Source organism: Culex quinquefasciatus, chromosome 1 (assembly GCF_015732765.1).
Source record: "Culex quinquefasciatus strain JHB chromosome 1, VPISU_Cqui_1.0_pri_paternal, whole genome shotgun sequence".
Lineage (NCBI taxonomy): Eukaryota > Metazoa > Arthropoda > Insecta > Diptera > Culicidae > Culex > Culex quinquefasciatus.
Window position 1 is genome coordinate 26,080,779 of NC_051861.1, and position 17,287 is coordinate 26,098,065.

The 17,287-nt window shown below is 39.3% G+C and overlaps 1 protein-coding gene across 4 annotated transcripts in view; it reads left to right on the forward strand.

Moving 5' to 3' along the window:
• Positions 1-5,197: 5,197 nt before the first annotated feature.
• The window catches only part of LOC6047620 (cadherin-23), a 42,762-nt gene continuing 30,672 nt past the window's right edge, over positions 5,198-17,287 (forward strand). Inside the window, exons 1-9 of one of the 4 annotated variants that reach the window (XM_038250051.1) lie at positions 5,198-5,249; positions 6,013-6,299; positions 11,384-12,006; positions 12,068-12,333; positions 12,389-12,483; positions 12,541-12,720; positions 12,783-13,406; positions 13,461-14,002; positions 14,064-14,794. In XM_038250051.1, coding sequence (XP_038105979.1) covers positions 6,258-6,299; positions 11,384-12,006; positions 12,068-12,333; positions 12,389-12,483; positions 12,541-12,720; positions 12,783-13,406; positions 13,461-14,002; positions 14,064-14,794 — 3,103 coding nt within the window. In that variant the 5' untranslated portion in view covers positions 5,198-5,249; positions 6,013-6,257. Of the gene's footprint in view, positions 5,362-5,412; positions 5,434-6,012; positions 6,300-11,383; positions 12,007-12,067; positions 12,334-12,388; positions 12,484-12,540; positions 12,721-12,782; positions 13,407-13,460; positions 14,003-14,063; positions 14,795-17,287 lie in introns of those variants that run through there. The other 3 variants (XM_038250049.1, XM_038250050.1, XM_038250052.1) reach the window with 3 other exon arrangements.

Consider the following 17,287-nt stretch of genomic DNA (forward strand, 5'->3'; position numbering starts at 1 on the left):
ACATAAGTAGAAAACTTTTCGGTTTTCTCTAAAAATATATAATTAAACATTGATAAACGGTTAACAAGAAAGAAACAAAGTGCCCTTTGTCACCATAAAACAGCATTAATAAGGCTTCCGACAACAACTAGCAGGAAATGTCACCAAAGTAAACCAACACTTCCAATTCATAGCCTGGGCCCCTTCTCATTGTTCTATGCCAGGAAATGGTATCTTTCCATGGAAGAAATCGTTCACCGTGAATTCCAAAACATTCCCCACAACGCACCCACCGGAAATACCGTTCCAACAGAGAAAAGCTCGCGCAACAAATTTCGTTGCCGCAACGGAACGTGATCTGGCAGCACAAATTTGACGAGTTTTCACTCACAACAACGTAACGGCAGCGTGTCAGCAGTTTGCCGCCCCTCGTTCTGGGCTTCATGGAACCAGTCAAACCAAAATCAAATAAATCTAAAAACGAAAAGTAAAGAATCGCAAGTTGAAATGGCGTGAAGGGCCCTTGGGGGGGAAGGGACGAGCAAAATGGCACTAAAGTTGTTTACTGGTTTGTTTAACTTTTTGTGTTTTGCTTTTTTTGAAATTCCACTGGGGCTGTATATTAACAAATAAACAGTTCCTGACGCGAATTCGAAAGAGCATTTGGAATTTTGCAACTCTCCCAGAAATCAGTTTTTTTTATTTGTTTTGTGTCATTGGTTCATCCTGAAATGGTTCTTACAAGAATGAATTAATAATCTGTAGTTATTTTGAGAACAGAATTTCTGACGCATTTGGCGGCTTCGGCAAAGTTGTGATAAAGGTAAAAAATAATGGTGTGCATCGTTCTCGAGGTAAATCCACCCAAGGTTAGATTCATGTGCCCATCTCAAATCAAAAAATCTAGTTTTTTTGCAAAGTTTAGAAAAATTCATATGAATTTGTCTAAAATACCTTGTAGGTTGGGCTTTTGGTTGCTGTGGTACAGGTATGAAACAAATAGTTTTTTTTTGGTTTAACTCAAATTGTACTCAACCTTCAAATGCCGATGCCTAAACAACTTTTGATCCGATTTGCAATGAAAAAAATTAAACAAACATGAAATTCGATTAAAAAATGATCAGAGTTTTAAATTAAGTATCATAAACGTACCGTTATTAAGGTTAACATTGGGTCTTGGGGTGAGATTAAGTCATACAAAAATGCTGAAACTTGTAAGACCCAATCTCACCCCAGACCCAATGTCACCCATGATGACGGTAACAATATGAGACTCAAGACCCGCCTTTTCATTTTAAACCCAATCATGAACCTGAGCAATTCTCTACCAAAACCGGAAATGGATTTTATTTGTATTTTTTTATTTGGCTCAAACTTTGTGGGGACCTTCCCTCTATGACCAAATAAGCTATTTTGTGTCATTGGTTCACCCATACAAGTCTCCATACAATTTTGGCTGCTGTCCATACAAAAATGGTATGTAAATATTCAAACAGCTGTCACTTTTGAGTGAATTTTCTGATCAATTTGGTGTCGTCGGCAAAGTTGTTGCTATTGTTGAGGACTTTTGAGAAAAAAATAGGTACACGGAAAAAAATTGCAGATTTTTAAATCAACTTTTTTTTTTCACTTTAACTCAATTTCCTAAAATAAGTGTTTTTTTGATTTTGGAGATTTTTTGATATAATTTAGGGGATCAAAATCTGCAACTTTTGAGCCATAGAGAAGCATGGTCAAAAAATGTGCCGCCGAGTTGTGAATATTTGAAAAAATAGTGATTTTTGGATATAATCGAAGTTTCATGCAAAAACAAGTTTGACATTATTTTTTTATGCAAAATTGAATTTGCAATCGAAAAGTTCTTCACAGATTTTTAGATAAAGGGCTCCGTTTTCAAGATATAGCCACCAAAAGTTTGATTTTAGCGAAATATTTGAAGTTTTTCGATTTTTAAAAATAGTGACCATGAGTGACCATTTCTGAAAATATTTCTTTTTAAAAGTTCAGAAAAAAAATAGATAGATAGATTTTTAAATCAACTTTTTTTTCACTTTAACTCAATTTCCTAAAATAAGTGTTTTTTTGATTTTGGAGATTTTTTGATATAATTTAGGGGATCAAAATCTGCAACTTTTGAGCCATAGAGAAGCATGGTCAAAAAATCTGCCGCCGAGTTGTGAATATTTGAAAAAATAGTGATTTTTGGATATAATCGCAGTTTCATTGAAAAACAAGTTTGACATTATTTTCAAATGCAAAATTGAATTTGCAATTGAAAAGTACTTCACAGTTTTTTTGATAAAGGGCTCCGTTTTCAAGATATAGCCACCGAAAGTTTGATTTTAGCGAAATATTTGAAGTTTTTCGATTTTTAGAAATTGGTGTCATAAGTGACCATTTCCAAAAATATTTCTTTTTAAAAGTTCAGAAAATTTAATATAAAATTGTCCAAAAGACATTAAAGATTGGACCTCGGGATGCTGAGATAGAGCCGCTTTAAGAAAAAGAAACCCGAAAATTGAAGTTTTCTAAATTTCACCAAAACATTCCAACATTTTCTAAATATTTTGAAATTTTTTAAATCAGGACTAACATTATCAAAGGGCCAAACATTGAATATTACGGCCATATAAAATGCTAGTCTCGATTTAAAAAATTTCAAAATCTTTATTTAGAAATGATCGAATAATTTCACGAATGATTCATGTTTTAACATTGAAAATCGGACCATTAGTTGCTGAGATATCGTCATTAGAAAATAATGGGGTTGCTTTGGTGATATTTAGAAAACTTCAATTTTCGTGTTTCTTTTTCTTTTTCTTAAAGCGGCTCTATCTCAGTAACCCGAGGTCCAATCTTCAATGTCTCTTAGACAATTTTATAGCAAATGAACTTTAAAAAATATATATTTTTAGAAATGGTCACTCATGGTCACTATTTTTAAAAATTGAAAAACTGCAAATATTTTGCTAAAATCAAACTTTTGGTAGCTATATCTTGAAAACAATTTTATAGCAAATGAACTTTAAAAAATATATATTTTTAGAAATGGTCACTCATGGTCACTATTTTTAAAAATTGAAAAACTGCAAATATTTTGCTAAAATCAAACTTTTGGTAGCTATATCTTGAAAACCTTAATAAAAAAAAAACTGTGAAGTACTTTTCGATTGCAAATTCAATTTTGCATTAAAAAATAATGTCAAACTTGTTTTTGCATGAAACTTCGATTTTTTTCCAAAAATCACTATTTTTTCAAAAATTCATAACTCGGCGGCAGATTTTTTGACCATGTTTCTCTATGGCTCAAAAGTTGCGGATTTTTGTCCCCTAAAACATATCAAAAAATCTCAAAAATCAAAAAATACGTATTTTGGGAAATTGAGTTTTAGTGAAAAAAAAGTTGATCAAAAAATCTGCAAATTTTTTTTCCGTGTACCTATTTTTTTCTCAAAAGTCCTCAACAATAGCAAAAACTTTGCCGACGACACCAAATTGATCAGAAAATTCACTCAAAAGTTACAGCTGTTTGAATATTTACATACTATTTTTGTATGGACAGCAGCCAAAATTGTATGGAAACTTGTATGGGTGAACCAATGACGCAAAATAGCTTCTTTGGTCATAGGGCAGTCCCCCACAAAGTTTGAGTCGAATAAAAAAAAAAACAAAAAAATAAAAACGGTCGAAATCGGCCGATTTCGTAGAGAGTTGCTAACCTGTAAAATGCTTAAAAAGAAAAACACTTGATTTTTCATAAACTTAGGTTTGATGATTTGATTTGTTTCATGTTAACTTGCAATTGCTTAAAAATTACATATATTTTTATTGGGCCGACTTTTGCCGTATTTTTAACTAATGTTCCCTCCTTTTATATCAAAATATGTGTGCATTTAACATTTGTTATCGCTCAGATTTTGTTTCAACAATTAGTCGCGACTAAAACGAAAACGGCTTTAAAAAGTCGAAAAATTGGAGTTTATTGAAAAGGCCTGATATTATCAGTTGAAACAAAAACTAAACAAGATACATGTATATAATAAAACTAAAACGAATAAGGGAAAACTCTAAGCAAGAGAAGTAAAGTTTTTCTTACGAAAAAATGTTGCTCATAATTAGCTTTTAGTTGAACAAACGTTGTTCATAATGACCTAGAACACGCGAAAAAATTGAAAAAAAGGCTGGTACAAATTTTATTTAATGTTTTTGTCCCTCGGTTCTGGTCAAGGTCGTGAGGAAAGGGTGGAGAGAGGCTGATTGCAAAATTTAAGCCCAACATTCAACATTTTGAAGCAAGTACACATTATTATGTTCCTACCTTAAATTTGTAAAATATCAATGAATTTATGAAAATTTTAAATTTGATAAAAGTCTAGAACTGACCTTTTTGATCAAAAATGTAACAATAAACGTTATAAAATGTATTATAAATAGTTATCAATCCATTGTACAAGTTTTAATCATATTTTTTTTGCATTTTTTTAAATCTTAATTAAAAATTGTTAGTGACACTCGATCCGATAACGTCCTGTCCACACTTCAACACCTGAAACTGACACTGACAACCGAAACACTAATCCTTTTCATCTTCCCAATCAAGTTGTCCAATTTCATCAGTTTGATCTAACCTCAATCGCCTTAATCTGGGAAGGGATGTCAGCGAATCATCGCTCTAATTATCACCATTCAGTCATGTTAACGTCGTCATCCCACCAGCCTTATCGAAGAACGGTACCATGTTCCGGGCGAAAATTTCTTCTCGTACTCCAAGTGCCACTCTGTGCGTGCACGCGGCTGTTATTTGCCACTCATCATATGGCAGCTCCGGCAGCGGCATGTTATCTTATCATTTGACAGAAGGCAATCAGTGCACAGACACACACATACACATTGGCAGAAAAGATGTGGAACTCAGGGGTGCTCATGCGGTCTCAGGAAACCGACTGAGTCACGGCAAGCTGACGGACGCTGGGAACTCATCAGTAAAAGTCGGATGATGTTAACTCACCGATATTCTACGAATTCTCAGTTTGATTTGACCATCCCTAGCGAGCTAATTTCAAGTGCCCAATCGAAGCCCGTTTTATCAAACCAATCGACGCTGGATGGAGGAGGGCACCGTTTCCCATCTCTTTCCATTTTTTTTCTTCCTTATCAGGCCCAGATCCTTCACGTTCGATAGCGAATCATCGCCGTCGTATTGAACACTCAGCCAAATTGGCTCGCCAGCTCATTTTGCATCAATAGCGCATTAAACTTTGGCAGGTTCGGTATGCAGAGCGGTTCGTCGAATTGAAATTCTTAGTTTTTTTTATTCGTTTTGATCGATTGTTGAAAAGTCAGTGGGGGTGGTGGGGAAAAGTGCATTCGATCAGTATTAAGGTCGAGAAAATGAATAATAGTGCAATCAGATGGAAAAGTTTAAGCACGAAAAACCTGAAGAAAAATTAATCAGTTATTTAAGAATTAACATAATAAGAAGAACATCTTAAATTACAGTGCAAAGAATACTGAGCTCACGATATTTCCATAAATCTTTTATTTCTCTTAGCAATAGTAGTTTTTCATGCTTTTTACATTGTTGACGATCATTAGACATCTCAGAACTGCAGAGGAAAAAAGTGTCGTTCTTCGTGACTGAAATGTAGCAAGGTGTAAAAAAAGAAGTCCCTTTTATTTCGGAAATCAGAAAATGATCGATTTTAACAAGGAAAATAACAGTTCAATTTTGAGTGTTACAGGCTGGAAAAAAATTCCCAGCTGTATTTTACCGCAATATTTTTTTTTGCCACATCTTACCTCTTTAAAAACTAATTATTGCAAAACGGCAGAACTAGTGTGAAATGTAATTTAAATTTTTATTGTAAGGCCCTCGATCTCGGCTAGAGCAGAGACTATCATAGTGTTAATGCACTTTATTTTTTATTTTATCACACTGTTCAATTCAATAAGCAACATTGATTTCACTTGAAACAAATATTGAACTCAATGTCCAAGTTCGTGTAAAATTTGACCCGTAAAATATGTTTACAGCATAACCAAACATCCAAAAAGGCATTGCAAACAAGTGGAGGATTTCACCACACACCAAACCAGGCTACAAAAACCAGTTTGAAGTGCAATTATAAACCCAAAAGAGGTCCCAGTGAACAAACGAAATCGTTCCAGCCGTAAAGTGTGAATGCACTATTCTGCATCACCAACTGCTAAAAGGATTGCTAAAATCTCGCACATTGGTGAAAAGCTGCCACAAAATTTCAATTAACGGATGAAAAATCATGAATGAAGCTCCACAACGGTGCTGGCGGAAACGGATGACGGTAAGAGGAGAGCTGCGTGTTGACTTTGCTGTTAGTTCCGGGTCACCGGGACATTTGTTGCCCAAATTTTGTAAATAATTAAAACTGTAGAGCGTTGACGGCTTTTGTTGAATATGCGCCCACAGATCACATCGAATTCACCCGGATCAGATTACACTCGTCGGCGGAAATGGTCACGCCGATAAGATTATTCGCAAACAGACGGGCGTGAGTCATCTGCATTGAATGAATATTGACAGTTTATCGGTTATCAGGGCTTGTTTTTTGTTGTCGATGCGTCAACGTGAGCCGAAAGTGAAGCTTCTTTTAATAATCAACAGTTTCGATTGTTGATTGTTGATAGCAATTCACCGCACAAAAACAATCAAAATAATTATTAAATCGAAAAATATGCAGGTTGCACCACAAATTAACTTATCAGCAATTATTTTTTTTTCTGCATGCAATGCAACTTCGTACGACCGCAAAGGATTTTAAATATAACTTAGTCCAATTTAAAAAAATAACTTCGCGGCCCGTCTTGACAGAAACCATTACACTTGACAACTCGTTCCAAGGGGATCATGGTTGATCCATCTGCCTTAATAGGGTCCTAAAGCTCTATGAAAATTAGTAAGTACAACGAAAAAAACACGATTAAAAACCATTTATGATCACTTTTTTTCATTGTAATGCAAAAAAAAAATACATAGACAAGTTAACATTTTTTTCGATGGATCAACCATAGTTCCCTTGGGGCCAGCAGTCAAGTAGAACCTTTTCTGTCCAACAGAGCTGCGAATGTTTTTGCTCAAAAAATGATTTAAAAATCCATTTTCAATCCTTTGCGGTTGTACAAAGCGTCATTGTACCCAGGAAAATAAGCTTTATCGTTGTGAGCAATTTTATCATAACAATAAGCTTAATTTTACAATCCAATGCACAGTTAGATCTCTAAATGAAGTGTAAAATGGATTATCCGAAAAATGGCGTAGTTTTGGAGTTTTGATAGCAAAAGGCAACAATTGATTTGGTTCAAAATCAGGGTGATTCACGATTAGGGAAATTTTAAATATCTATCTTTTAGAAATATATTTGGGATTTTTGTTTTGTCTTGCCGAAAGTTGTGAGCTCGCCAATCCAAGAAACTTTGTCGAAGACACCAATATTTTATTCCGCAATCTACGCGAGAATCATTTTACGTGAGAAATCATCTTAGCAAACCCTCAAAAATCGAGGCATTTTCAAAGCTCTGAAAAATGAACATTTTTAATTTTTGTCAAGTAAATGTGGGGGTCAAAAGTTACATCCATTTAAGTGAAAAAAGGTGCAAACTTAAAACTCAAATATCTCAAAATTTTAAGCCCCAGGTTGCATTCGAAAGAAGAGATCTAGCATCTGTAAACGCTGAAAAACAAAAATCAAAAATCGATTTTTGGTCGTATTTTGGGATTTTATGTAAAATTGTAATAAAATCCAAAACAAATCAACTTTTGTCAGCATTTAGGGGAATTTGGGGCAAGACGACCATATGGCGCAAGAGGTACAATCGCTCGTACGGCCATAATTTTTACAATTTTGATTATTTCCAGTATGATGAATTGTTGTTAGCAATGCAATTAGCTGATTCTACTACCACATAACCGCCAAAACGACGTAAACGCCACGGGGCATAAGATTTAATGAAGTTTTTTTCAAAACCTTTGTTATCTTATAATATTTGGAAAGAGCAAAATAAGGGTTTAGGGTTCGTTTTAAGGCTCATTTTATCAAAACGCTTTTTTACCTACACTCAAAGTTAAAGAACGAGGGGATAGTCCTCACGAAAAGAAACGTGAGGAAAGTGCTATTTTGCGAGAGTATAGTACTCTCGCGGGTTCATTCGTTCATTGGAACAGTTCATCCTATTGAGTGGCTTATATGGACACATGACCGCCACTTTGTCACCGAACCATGGTGGCCCATACGGCAAAGGCACGGTTCAATATGCCGAAGGTCTTGGGTTCGAGTCTCGGACCGGTACTTTTTTTTATAGATGAACTTTTTTTGAAGATGAACCCATGTGTAAAGTACTCTCGGTAATTTCGGGATTTATCCTCTCAGTCCGCACACAGTACCATTTTACTACCGAATCGTGCTCTTTATTCTCTCGTATGCCGATGCTCAGTTCTGAGCACTAGCGTGCCCAGCTCTTTGAGGAAGTTGGGGCAATAATATGCACGTTTTGAAAAATACGTCATTTGTGGACGCCCCCTGACCAAATGTAGAACAAATTTCTGAGGATGGTGGGGCAGTTGCCCCATGTTGCCCCACCCTGTGCACGCTAGTGGTTCTGAGTGTATTTTTAATTTTTTAATTTTTTGATATGTTTTAGAGGACATAAAATGACAACTGTTCAGAAATTTCCAGGTTGTGCAAAAAATCATTGAACGAGTTATGAATTTTTTAATCAATACTGATTTTTTCAAAAAATCGAAATTTTGGTCGCAAAAATTTTTTAACTTCATTTTTCGATGTAAAATAAAATTTGCAATCAAAAAGTACTGTACACCCAAAGTTAAAGAACGAGGGGATAGTCCTCACGAAAAGAAACGTGAGGAAAGTGATATTTTGCGAGAGTATAGTCCTCTCACGTGTTCATTCGTTCATTGGAATAGTTCATCCTATTGAGTGGCTTATATGGACAAATAACCGCCACTTAGTCACCGAATTGTGGTGCCCCATACGGCAAAGGAACGGATCAATATAGATCAGTAGTGTCCCTACCAATGACTTGCATTTATTATAAAGTATGATTTAACTTTTGGTTATTTTTGTTGAGAGCTTTTAAAAAATCTTGTTCAGGTGGGGCAAGTGTATCATATGGATTTTCACTAAAAAATTTTAGCACGGAAAAAATACGAATTGCTGCATCAACATAAAATGTGTCATAAATTGGAAATAAATACATAAAAGTACTTAAAAACTGATAATCAATTGTTTAAAAAAATGGTCCATACATAATATAGTAATATTATGAAAATTTACTATTTATCATCTAAGTAATATTTTTTTTTCGTAAAAACGATCAAATTTTTAGTAAAATATTATTATTTAATCTAAAGATGAAAGAAACGTGTTAAATACATACTGATCTCATGTATCTAAGTGATAACAATTCAATTGTTAGCAAATTAACATGTTGTTTCATGAATTGTTTCTCTTGCCCCAACGGGTTGTTCGTTTTGCCCCACTAGTTGATTAGAACGTACGGAAAATCAAAAACTTCAAAACCGATTTTTACATAAAAAACAGGATTTTTTTTTTAAATTGTCTTATCAAATTTTCCTAGTCACGACCTGGAATAAGATGATTATAAAAAATCCGACAGATTTTTTTACGTTTTTAATGGGTTATAACGAGCTTTTCCTTAGCTTGTTACACTTGCCCCACTTTCCCTTATCACAAAATATTTTTCAAAGTTTATTTGCCCCCCCTCCACCCCCTTCAAAGTTGGCCTGAATAATCAGGGGACAAAAAAAAATAAATCAGGGGCAAAAAAAATAAATTTAATATTTTTTTATATTTTAAAGTTTAATCAACTGAAAACCAGTAAAAATGCATTTCCCGCGTTTATAATCATATTTAGCAGGCTTGAACTCCTTTGAAAACATTTAAATTTTTCATGAAATACCAATGTACAGTCCCACAAAAAGTTTTTTTTTTAAAGAAAATTCCGTCAATAAAAAAAATATTATTATAAAATATATTTTAAAACTCATGATTGCAAAGCAACTGTACGCCTGTAAAATGCATTTTCAAACAATTTTTTCCCCCATATGTTGAAACCTAGGCTTGTAATTTCAACTTTTATATTTTTTTTTATTTTTTGGTACCAATGGTTTGAATGGATTTGAAGCTAGCTACCTTTTGATTATGGGGTCGAATGATTAATCATTTATGTTCAGCAGAAATGTTTAGTTTTGATAAAATTTCACCATTTTTTTAATAAAACAAAAAACTAATAATTTTTCTTAACAAAAAAAAATGGCCTGACCCAAATTGATCAGCTTAATATTGAGTTCGGCAGTTGCCTTCCTGATTTTTGTAGAGAGGATTCAGACAACTTATAGTAGCGATGATTCAGGTTTTCTCCAGAATGAATTCAAAACTAATTAATGACACCTTAATTCACAGTAGCTTGAACCCATTTTTTAGGAGAACAAAGTTTTGTGATTTTTTTTTATTTTGATCGATAAACGTTAAAACTTTAAAAAAATAAAGATCCTTAAAATGAGGCCCTGATTATTTTGTTTCTCAACACTTTTTCATGAGAATATTTTTTGCAAATTTCTAGTCGGGCTTGCTTTGCAGATGACTACAAAACGCTTCTTAAAAAAGCAAAAAAATCAGCAAAATAAGTTTTTTATATAAAATTTAGTTTCATAACCCAAAGTAACGGCAAAACCAATCGTTCCCAACTTTTTGAGCGTTGTTTAAAGCCCGAAAAGGTTACAAAAAAATGTTGTAGCTGCCGAATGCAGACAACATTATTGTTGCATCCTATGCTGCCCTGCACTCCATGCATCAATGAGAAAGTCGTGATGAAATTGCATTTTACTATTGTAAACCATGCGTCTTCTGTTCGTGAGTAAATTTAATTCCTTCATCAGAGAAACTCACACACCAATCGATAACCCTCTCAATTGAGGTACGTCCTCAATCAGCGCGCAACCACCACTCATGGCCGGATGCCAATCATTCGCTACAAACAAGACATTCCCGGACGGCTGACTAATGTCCGCCGTCAGAAGTAGCACGGATCTGGGCTTGTAATCAGGACAAAATTACACCCAGACCAACACTTTCGCTAAGCACACCATCATTATCTGCCGACGAGGACGACAAGCGTTGGCCATTTGTGGTTACAACGGGGGTTCGATGAAAAGGCTGTCATTGCTTTGATGTTCGACCTGCAGGAACTTATCTTATCACGTTTAATTGGTTGACCACAACAGTACTTGAAAATTGGGCTTGTTTTCGGTTGCATTAGACGACAGAAAACAGTAATTTAGGGTAAATGTCTCTAGTTTGAGTAATACGGATTTAAATAACTCTCTTTTCAGTGGCTACTTCTACTCCTGCTTCCGTCTCTCGTCTTTGCTCAAGACCCTCCGGGAACATGGCAGCAACCATACGCAATCCCTGTGGATGCAGAAAAAGTTTCCTTTCTAGGCTACGATCCTCTTTCCACGGAATTACGCGTCTCTATGTGGGAAGAAATGGTCGTGCCCTTCAAACTGGTCGAACTCAATTATCATGGACCAGAAGCGGACATCAAAATCACTAACTCCGGTCAAACTGGTGCTGTGCTTCATCTTGAAGGTGGCAAGCACTTCATTGTGATCAACAACAAAATGAATTACGAGGTCGCGGCCCACCGGACATCTATGGTGTACTTATCAGTCGGAAATTCCCAGATCTTTTTAGCAATCGATCTTATCAACATCCTGGACAACGTGCCTGTTATGTCTAGTGCCGGTCCCTGTTCCGTGGATGAAGGTTTGGAGAACTACTTGTCCAACTGTGAGTACACAGTGTTTCACGCGGATGGTTTCGTCACAAATGGAATTCTGGGGAATGACACCAACGCGGTGGGGTTTGACCTACCCGAAACTAACGCGGAACTGTTCAAGTTTGAAGAAGTGGTTAGTGGAGGTGACAACTACAACAAGAAGTTTAAACTGAAGTTAGTGTTCTTTATCGATTTAGGCAAGCTGTCAGATTTAATCTATTTTTCACAATTTTAGAGTTCTCAAAAAGCTTGACTACACGCAGAATGCCGTGTACAGCTTCCTGGTTACGGTCTACGACCTAAATCGAACGCACACAGCCACCCAGAACATAGTGGTTCAGGTGATTAACGTTGAAAGCCGCGATCCTGTATTCACAAGACCGTTCACGACGCAGCGCATAGATGAAAAATCGCCGTACTCAACGATTGTGCAAGCTATCGACGGTGACACTGGCCTTGGTAGACCAATATGTTACGAAATAGTGACCGAACAGGAAAAGTGTAAGTTTTAGGTTGATTTGTCTATAGATTGGTCCGTAACAAACCTTTTTTGCAGATGCGGAATATTTCAGTATTGGTAGGGAGACGGGCGAACTGAATGTAAAACCGATCAATCGAGATCACGAGCAGAACGAGTTCTATCAATTCACGGTAAGGTTTGTCTTGCGACCAATGCCACTTAATAAAACTGCCATATGTTTGTGTTAGATTTGGGCCTACAAGTGCCACAACCGCGAATTCAACGAGAGCAATGTTGGAGCTATCATCTTGAACGATTTGAACGATAGCCCACCCGTTTTCTCCGTTGAACCGACCCAACTGAAGTTCTGGGAGAACACCCCGATGGAGCTGGACTTTGAACAGTTCACGATCGACGACCTCGATCTGGTAAGTCTCTTCAATGCCTGTAGCCTAAAGTGATAGGTTTGATAACTATTTTCTTATGTTAGGGTCCCCACGCAACCTACAGCGTGGGCCTGCAGGAACGGGTCTCTAACGAGCTGCTGGAGGACGTCAGCTCGTTCAGCATTACTCCCCGAAGTGGATACCAGCGGGTCAACTTCACGTTAACCGTGGTGAATCCCGCGGAACTTGACTACGAAGTACTTGCTCGTCAACAGTTCGACCTGCTCGTCACTGCCAAGGAGGAGGTGCACACGACCGTGCAGGTGCTGAACATCGAGCTGCTCAACTGGAACGACGAGGTTCCGCAGTTCGAGCTAGATACCTACAGGATAAGCTGCAGGGAAACTGTCGAAGAAGGGTATCAACTGGTGACGGTTCACGTGACGGATCGTGACATCGAGGACAGCGTTGAACTTGAAATTCTCAGCAATATTCGACGAGATCTGAACGTAACCAAGCTTGAAAGTACGGTGGACAAGCAGTACAGCTTTCTTATCAGCACCAACCGGAACGATGTGTTCGACTGGGATATCGCCAGCGAGGTGGTAGTGCAGCTGCAAGCTTCCGATACGTTGCAAACCGAGAAGAACGAACAAATTCATCATGTGTTTGCACAACTAATTATCACCGTGCTAGACGTCAATAACAAACCACCATCAATAGTGTTGGTATGATCGTTAGAACTGTTAGTAGAACAAATGATCAATCTGTGTCTTTTCTAGCCTCGTGGAAGTATACATATCGAAGAAAACTCCGCACCCGGAACTGTGGCCAGCATTGCTGGGGAAGACGCAACCATAATCGGTACCGACCCGGACTCTAGCGCTGAACTGGTGTTCAGCATAGACTGGGAAAAAAGTTACGCGGTTAAAACCGGAGCGACTGTCTCATTCACGATCTTTGAGGGTTGTCTAGTCTTTCAAGTAGATCGGACAAATCCAAACCATGTCGTGGGGAAACTGGTGGTAAATCCGGACTATGATCAGGCCACGATTAACCAAAAGCTTGACTACGAAGCGTATGAAACACTGTTCTTGAACATCAAGCTAGTGGATATGAAGCAGGAGATTCCTCCCGGTGATACCGAAACGCTGCTGGTCATCCAGATTGATGACGTGAATGATAATGCTCCAGAATTCGTTGACAGCACGCTCACTGACGAGCGCTTCGTGCTGGAAGAGGCTACAGCAGGTTCGATCGTTGGGTCGATCGCCGCAATCGATAAGGATGGACCATTGTACAATCAAATTACGTACTCACTGAGGTAACTGTCAGATGGTCAGTCTTTTCAGCAGTGGTAGATTTTTTTTTTTCGTTTTCTTCAGGGCTACCAACCCCAATCATGCAGGGTGGATATCGATCGACCCACTTACCGGACTTTTGTCGGTGAACGCAACCGAAACCAATCCAATCAACTGCGACGATCCGATCACGGCGGACATCCCGCTTGACATCACCATAACCGATGGCGAATTCACAGCAAGTGGGCAAGTCTCGGTCAAAATCACCGACACCAACAACCAAAATCCTCTGTTTAGTGTACCCGATGATCAAATTATTCGAATTTTGGAGAAACCTCCGGTTGAAACCGAGATCCAGCGGTTGAGAGCGAAAGATCTTGACCGTGACGAACCGTTCCACACTGCGGCTTTTGAGCTTGATTTACGGACTTATCCAGAGCTGCAACGCTACTTTGACATAGTTCGAGAGCAAGAAAAGGTAGACGATCGAATGATCAATATCGCTTTAGTTCGAGTACGGCCCAACGGGGAGAAGCTAGATCGTGACGCAGGTCCCGCCCAGCATCAGATCAAGGTGATTGCGATCGACAACCCAAACAGCTCGGGTCGACGAAATTCGGACGACACGACGTTTACGCTGGTGCTGTTGGACGTCAACGACAACAGGCCAGAACTTCCGGTGCACGGTGAACTGAAGCTGTCCGAGAATACCGCCGAAGGGGTTGCGATCGTGGATGTCTTCGAAGCTACCGATCGGGACGATCGGGAGACACCAAATGCCAAGATTAATTACAGGATTTTGCAGATCAGTGCAGGTAGGTTGTAGCTCACGATGCTATTTTTTGAAGGAAGGTTAGATTTAACAGGAGCTGGCGCTTTGCATTTAAAATTTAAAGGTATTAAACCCGCGAAAAAGATTTTTTCAATAATGTAAATTGTTGGGGCTTCTTGCAATAGTATATTTAACATTGAAGTTTTGAGCACGGTGGAGCTCGGTAAAGATCTTCAATTATTGACAACGTGCGACGCGGACCTGATTAATTGACATCTAGCGATGTTTAGGATAAACGCTTTTGTGGCCAAAGTTCCTATTTTTTAAATCTCTTTTCACGAGTTAAATCCCAATTCATATTCAAATGCATAGCACCAGATCCTGATAAGACCAATCAACTTCATATTTGGGATTTGGGCTCAGTACGCCCTCCGGAATAAGCCATTTAATGCCAGCAAAAAAGTCATGTTTGTTACATCCTAATATTTACCTTTTTAAATTCAGTCAAAGTGACATCGTGACATGCAACACTTCGTCCGGCAAATCATTCCTGTTCTGGTGTTATTAAAACACTTAAAAAGTACGATTAAGTTAGCGTTTATTAACAGCGGTCTGAACTCGACAATGTACTTTTATCAACTGCCCGAACGGCGTCTGTGCTCTACGAGTGTGTCAGTGTGTGAGTGTGTTGGTGTGTTTCCTAACCGTGTTGCCAGATTCAGGGATCTGCATAATACAACATCCTCTCCACAGTGAAAAGTAAAAGTTACGCTAGTGCAAAATAAAATCCTTCAGCTTCGCTGGAATCCTGGTCTCTCGTCTCGGTCGTGTAATTCCTGGAGTGCCCACGTGGTTATCCTTGCTCTCCGTTCCACGCACCGCTCCTCGTGTTGTCGCGGCAGGCGCTGAAACCATCAGCGGCGGCGATTGCGGCATCGCAGCAGGCGGCGAGTTCTCTCCAGTAAATTCATCCATTTGACAACTCGGTGTGATCGCAGGAAAGTCTGCTGCTGCAGAATTCGATCCACTTTCCGGCAGCGATTCAGGAACAGGTGTTCCGCTCCGGACGGGTGTCGTTGCATGTTCTTGACGTGGTTTTATGTGGACGAGGCTGCGCCGGTACTCCTTGCCGGCAACGTCGACACAGTAGCTGCGATCATTCATCCGGTTGGCGATTGTACCAGGAGTCCAAACCTTGGATGTTTCCGGATTAAGCTGGACGAACACTGGAGATCCGGTCGTCAACTCAGGTAAAACCCGCGCCTTCTTGTCGTACTGGAACTTTATCTTCTTTCTGTTCCGCTCGATAGCTTCCGGGACGCTTTCCACCACCTTCGGCAGCAGATTATTGATCGAGCTGGGAACGCCACACCTTGTAGCACGGGAAAACAATCGCGCAGATGGGCTTGACCCAATCTTGTTGGGGATGTTTCTCCAGTGGAGCAGCGCGTACCAGAAATCTGTCCCTGTTTCGTTGGCCTTCATCAGCAAGCGTTTGGCGATTTTTACTGCAGCTTCGGACTTCCCGTTCGCCTGCTGGTGGTGTGGTGCTGAAGTCACGAGTTCAAAATCCCAGTCTTTCGCAAATTTCACCATTTGTCGGTTGACGAAGTTGGTGCCATTGTCCGTCAACACTCTTTGGGGTGTGCCGTGCCGCGCGAAGTTTTGCTGACAGGCCGCAATGACGGATTGCGGCGTAAGGTCCTTCAGCAAGTCGACCTCGAAGAAGTCGGAGTAGTGATCCACCGTGACCAGGAAATTTCGCTTGTGTCCTTGATACTCCGCGAAGAATACGTCCATCGATATCATCTGGAACGGGTGGACCGGAATGCTGTGGCTCTTCATGGGCGGATTCTGCTGAGAAGCGGCGAATTTGGCACACACGTTGCAGCGTGCTACGACCTCTTTGATCTGGGAGCTCATTCCCGGCCAGAAGAGGTTAGCACGGGCGAGCTTGAGGGTGGCTTCGACGCCGTTGTGGCTCACGTGACAGCTGTCCACCAGCTTGCGACGGAGAATGTGCGGGACGAGGATGCGGTCACCACGGAAGACAAGACCGTTCTGCGTGGAAAGTTCCTCGCGGTAGCCGTAATAAACTTTAACGTTTTCCGAGACTCGGTCGGCAGATGCTGGCCATCCACGCTGCACAAATTCGATGACCTGCTGCATCGACGGGTCTTTCTCGGTCTCTTCCATTATCTCGCTCAATCGACTATCCGAAACGCTCAGGAAGTTACTCATCTCCACGTTCTCGAGTTCCTTGAACACCTTGTAGATGTTCCACTTCTTATTCTCCTCCTGCAAACGATCCTTTGGTTCCGGGGCGCGTGATAGTGCATCAGCGACTACATTTTCTTTGCCCGTGACAAAGACAATCGAGAGACGGTAACGCTGCAGGTTCAGCAGCATGTGCTGGAGTCGTTTCGGCGCGGAGAGCAACGGCTTGTTAAAGATGGTGATCAGCGGCTTGTGGTCCGTCTTCACTGTTGCTTGCGGGTTGCCTACGATGAGTTGGTCGAAACGGATGCAAGCAAAC